Source organism: Somniosus microcephalus, chromosome 33, assembly GCF_052327205.1.
Source record: "Somniosus microcephalus isolate GS21.2 chromosome 33, FLI_Smic_1.0, whole genome shotgun sequence".
Classification (NCBI taxonomy): Eukaryota; Metazoa; Chordata; class Chondrichthyes; order Squaliformes; family Somniosidae; genus Somniosus; species Somniosus microcephalus.
This window is the reverse complement of record NC_141019.1, coordinates 35,234,023-35,239,478: the sequence shown is the minus strand read 5'-3', so window position 1 is coordinate 35,239,478 and position 5,456 is coordinate 35,234,023. Positions and strand designations below refer to the sequence as shown.

At 53.3% G+C, this 5,456-nt stretch overlaps 1 protein-coding gene across 1 annotated transcript in view; it reads left to right on the top strand.

The window, feature by feature from the left end:
- Window positions 1-321: 321 nt before the first annotated feature.
- The window catches only part of LOC147097158 (inactive dipeptidyl peptidase 10-like), a 25,108-nt gene continuing 19,973 nt past the window's right edge, over window positions 322-5,456 (top strand). The window contains exons 1-2 of the mRNA XM_085973032.1: window positions 322-569; window positions 3,728-3,851. Coding sequence (XP_085829158.1) covers window positions 442-569; window positions 3,728-3,851 — 252 coding nt within the window. The 5' untranslated portion in view covers window positions 322-441. The remainder of the gene's footprint in view (window positions 570-3,727; window positions 3,852-5,456) is intronic.

Here is a 5,456-nt window from a genome sequence, read left to right as displayed (position 1 = left end):
AGCTCTCAGCTCCCAACGCTCTCTCCGGGCTTCTGCCCTGGCCCCAGCCCCTCGGCTCGGCTGTGCTGTCCCGGCCCGGTGTTTGTCCGAGTTTCTCCGACCCCGGAGTTTCTCTGGTTTCAGGCCCCGGGCTTGCTCGCTCTCCAGGCCCGACCCGATCCGGCACCCCTACCTCTCCACTCGCCTCTTTGACTGGCTCGGGCCGCTCCTCCCGGTCTGGGTCTACTCCTGTTGCTGCTCGCTCTCCTTCTCTCCGGTGCCTCGCTCGGCCTTTCTCCGGCTTCAGGCTCCGTGCTCCGGTTGCTGCTCGGGCTCTCTCTCTCTCTCTGTCTCTCTCTGTGACTCTCTGTCTCTGTCTTTCTCTCCCACAGCTGACCCTCGCCTCCCCACTCACATTCTCACGCTGTGTTGATCATACAGATTCCTTGTTGTTGGTGTTTGATGTGTTCGAACCTATATTGTGTTTTCCAGGCCGGGCAGCCCATTCCTTCCGTCAGTCTCTTTGTTGTGAATCTGTACGGACCGGCGCACACCCTGGAACTGATCCCGCCCGAGAGCTTCAGGTCCAGGTATCTGTGTCACCATCAGCGCAGCAGCTCACCCAGGGTCAGAAGGCGGGGGGAGGTGGGAGAGCGAGGGGGGCGGGGTGGGGTGGGGACAGCATTTAAAGGCGCACTTCAGAGACCAAAAGAAATCACCGGAATGTTTCCCCAGTCATGGGGATCTTACAGAACCCAAGAGTTTAACAAGTTAGGGGGAAATTAGCTGAAGAAAATCATTTTAACTTAAAAGAAATATTATGTGCAGCACCCCTTGGTCGAGCAGCTCCCCTGTGGCACAGAGCTGGTGGAGCAGAGCCTCCTGGTGGAGCAGAGCTGGTGGAGCAGAGCCCCTTGGTGGAGCAGAGGTGGTGGAGCAGAGCCCCCTGGTGGAGCAGAGCCCTCCTGGTGGAGCAGAGCCCCCTGGTGGAGCAGAGCCCCCTGGTGGAGCAGGGTCCCTTGGTGGGGCAGGGAGCCCCTTGGTGGGGCAGGGTCCCCCTGGTGGGGCAGGGTCCCCCTGGTGGAGCAGGGGCCCCCCTGGTGGAGCAGGGGCCCCCCTGGTGGAGCAGGGCCCCCCTGGTGGAGCAGAGCCCCCCTGGAGGAGCAGAGCCCCCCTGGTGGAGCAGACAGAGCCCCTTGGTGGAGCAGAGGTGGTGGAGCAGAGCCCCCCTGGTGGAGCAGGGCCCCCCTGGAGGAGCAGGGCCCCCTCGGTGGAGCAGAGCCCCCCTGGAGGAGCAGAGCCCCTCTCAGTGGAGCAGAGCCCCCCTGGTGCAGCAGAGGTGGTGGAGCAGGGACCCCTGGTGGAGCAGAGCCCCCTGGTGGAGCGGAGCCCCCTGGTGGAGCAGGGCCCCCCGGTGGAGCAGAGTCACCTGGTGGAGCAGAGCCCTCCCTGGTGGAGCAGAGTCCCTGGTGGAGCAGGGCCCTTGGTGGAGCAGAGCCCCCCTGGTAAAGCAGGGCCCCCTGGTGGAGCAGAGTCCCCCTGGTGGAGCAGAGCCCCCCTGGTGGAGCAGACAGAGCCCCTTGGTGGAGCAGAGGTGGTGGAGTAGGGACCCCTGGTGGAGCAGAGCCCCCTGGTGGAGCAGAGCCCCCTGGATGAGCAGAGTCCCCTGGTGGAGCAGAGCCCCCCTGGTGGAGCAGAGGTGGTAAAGCAGGGCCCCCCTGGTGGAGCAGAGGCCTTGTGTTCCAGCAAAGATCCAAACAACATGGACCCACAATAAATTTCACAGTAGGAACAACCAAAATTGAACAAACCACTCACTACACATACTTGGGCTTAAAAATCAGTTCTACGGGAAACTTCAAACTGGCTGTGAATGAACTGAAAGAGAAAGCAAGAAGGGCTTTCTATGCCATCAAAAAATCAATCCAAATAGAAATCCCAATTAGCATTTGGCTCAAAATTTTCAAATCAGTAATTGAACCAATTGCACTCTATGGCAGTGAGGTCTGGGGACCACTAACACAACAAGATTTTGCAAAATGGGACAAACACCCAATTGAGATCCTACATGCGGAATTCTGTAAAAGTATCCTCCGGACTCAAAGGAAAACAGTAAACAACGCATGCAGGGCGGAACTAGGCCAATATCCATTAATAATCACTATCCAAAAAAGAGCCACCAAATTTTGGAATCACCTACAAATGAGCAACCCCCAATGCTATCACTACGACGCCCTGAAATGCCAAGAGCTGACCATAAAGAAGAATACCCTCAGTCAACTAGTCCTGGGACTCAATAAAGTAACTAATAACAATACTAACAATAACCAGCCCCAGGACAGTGACAGGGTAACACAAAGAATTCGACCCAACACAATCGTCGCTAAGCAAAAGGAAAAATATCTGTCATATTGGGCAGAAACAACAAAAACCCAAAGCAAACTCAATTGCTACTTGGCCCTAAACAGACAATACAACATAGCTGATTACCTGACCATGGTAAAGGATAACAAACTGAGAAGAACCTTGACAAGGTACAGACTTAGCGAACATAGCCTAGCGATCGAAAAAGGCAGACACAGGCAGACCAGGCTGCCAAGAGAGGACAGGATATGCTCTCACTGCAGTCAGGGAGTAGTTGAGACAGAGATGCACTTCCTCACAGCCTGTGGAAAATATCAGGGCATCAGAGAGAATTTCTATCAAAAATTCTCACAAATATGCCCTGAATTCAGAAATCTGACTGACAACCAAAAACTCCCATTCCTACTGGGGGAGGAGAGAAGCTGTGTAACACTGGCGGCACACTATGTTACAGCTTGCCATGAACAGAGGGACAACCAGTAAACTAAGACAAGAGTATATATAAACAAGGCGAAAATATATTTATAAACTCAGGGATATACCTGTTTATACACTGTATGAATGGAACCGCGTTTATGTGTTCAACCATAAATGTATTTTGATGCTTTGGCAACATAAGATGTACCTTATCATGCCAATAAAGCGATTTGTATTGTATTGTATTGTATTGGTAAAGCAGGGCCCCCCTGGTGGAGCAGAGGTGGTGGAGCAGAGCCCCCCTGGTGGAGCAGAGGTGGTGGAGCAGAGCCCCCCTGGTGGAGCAGAGGTGGTGGAGCAGAGCCCCCCTGGTGGAGCAGAGGTGGTAAAGCAGGGCCCCACTGGTGGAGCAGAGGTGGTAAAGCAGGGCCCCCCTGGTGGAGCAGAGGTGGTAAAGCAGGGCCCCCCTGGTGAAGCAGGGCCCCCCCGGTGGAGCAGAGCCCCCCTGGTGGAGCAGAGGTGGTGGAGCAGAGCCCCCCTGGTGGAGCAGAGGTGGTAAAGCAGGGCCCCCCTGGTGGAGCAGAGGTGGTGGAGCAGAGCCCCCCTGGTGAAGCAGGGCCCCCCCGGTGGAGCAGAGCCCCCCTGGTGGAGCAGAGGTGGTAAAGCAGGGCCCCACTGGTGGAGCAGAGGTGGTGGAGCAGAGCCCCCCTGGTGGAGCAGAGGTGGTAAAGCAGGGCCCCCCTGGTGGAGCAGAGGTGGTGGAGCAGAGCCCCCCTGGTGAAGCAGGGCCCCCCCGGTGGAGCAGAGTCACCTGGTGGAGCAGGGCCCCCCTGAATTAACTCTTAGTTTGATCACACGACTTGCGCCTCGGTCAGGAGATGGACACTCAGTGGGCGACCCCCTCAGCGGCTCGGGGTGACCTAGCCTCACCCTCTGTAACCATCCTGTCCTCTTCCCCCTTCCCCAGGGAGTATTATATCACCATGGGATCCTGGATTAGCAGCACCCGTGTGACAGTGAGATGGTTAAATCGACCTCAGAACGTCTCCATTCTCACCTGGTGTGAGGTGACAACGGGAGCCTGTGTGGAGGTGAGTGAGAAACTCACAGTCATCTTGTCCCTCTCTACCATCTATCTATCCATCTACATCGATTTCTCTATCCACCTAACTTTCTATCTCACTCCATCACTCCCTATCTAGCCATCTGTCATCAATCTCTCTCTATCCGTGACAATCGCTCTGTCCCTCTATCTGTCTAACGCAATCACTCTATCGTCCATCTTTCTTTCTATCCATCATTCTATCCATTGTGCTATCTATCCATCACTGTATCCATATCAGTCTTCCTGTCCATCTAATTAATATTCCCTCGATTAGATTCCACCCTGTAACTCACTCCCGGGTATCTGTTATTCTATATATAAACCCCCCGAACCCCTCGATTAGATTCCACCCTGTAACTCACTCCCAGGTATCTGTTATTCTATATATAAACCCCCCGAACCCCTCGATTAGATTCCACCCTGTAACTCACTCCCAGGTATCTGTTATTCTATATATAAAGCCCCCGAACCCCTCGATTAGATTCCAGCCTGTAACTCACTCCCGGGTATCTGTTATTCTATATATAAACCCCCCGAACCCCTCGATTAGATTCCAGCCTGTAACTCACTCCCGGGTATCTGTTATTCTATATATAAACCCCCCGAACCCCTCGATTAGATTCCAGCCTGTAACTCACTCCCGGCTATCTGTTATTCTATATATAAACCCCCCGAACCTGTCGATTAGATCCCAGCCTGTAACTCACTCCCCGGGTATCTGTTATTCTATATATAAACCCCCCGAACCCCTCGATTAGATTCCAGCCTGTAACTCACTCCTGGGTATCTGTTATTCTATATATAAACCCCCCGAACACCTCGATTAGATTCCAGCCTGTAACTCACTCCCGGGTATCTGTTATTCTATATATGAACCCCTCGATCAGATTCCACCCTGTAACTCACTCCCGGGTATCTGTTATTCTATATATAAACCCCCCGAACCCCTCGATTAGATTCCAGCCTGTAACTCACTCCCGGGTATCTGTTATTCTATATATAAACCCCCCGAACTCCTCGATTAGATTCCACCCTGTAACTCACTCCCAGGTATCTGTTATTCTATATATAAACCCCCCGAACCCCTCGATTAGATTCCAGCCTGTAACTCACTCCCGGGTATCTGTTATTCTATATATAAACCCCCCCGAATCCCTCGATTAGATTCCAGCCTGTAACTCACTCCCGGGTATCTGTTATTCTATATATAAACCCCCCGAACCCCTCGATTAGATTCCAGCCTGTAACTCACTCCCGGGTATCTGTTATTCTATATATAAACCCCCCGAATCCCTCGATTAGATTCCAGCCTGTAACTCACTCCCAGGTATCTGTTATTCTATATATAAACACCCCCCCCCCACCGCCACCACCGCCTCCCGAACCCCTCGATTAGATTCCAGCCTGTAACTCACTCCCGGGTATCTGTTATTCTATATATAAACCCCCCCGAACCCCCCAATTAGATTCCAGCCTGTAACTCACTCCCGGGTATCCGTTATTCAATATATAAACCCCCCGAACCCCTCGATTAGATTCCAGCCTGTAACTCACTCCCGGGTATCTGTTATTCTGTATATAAACCCCCTGA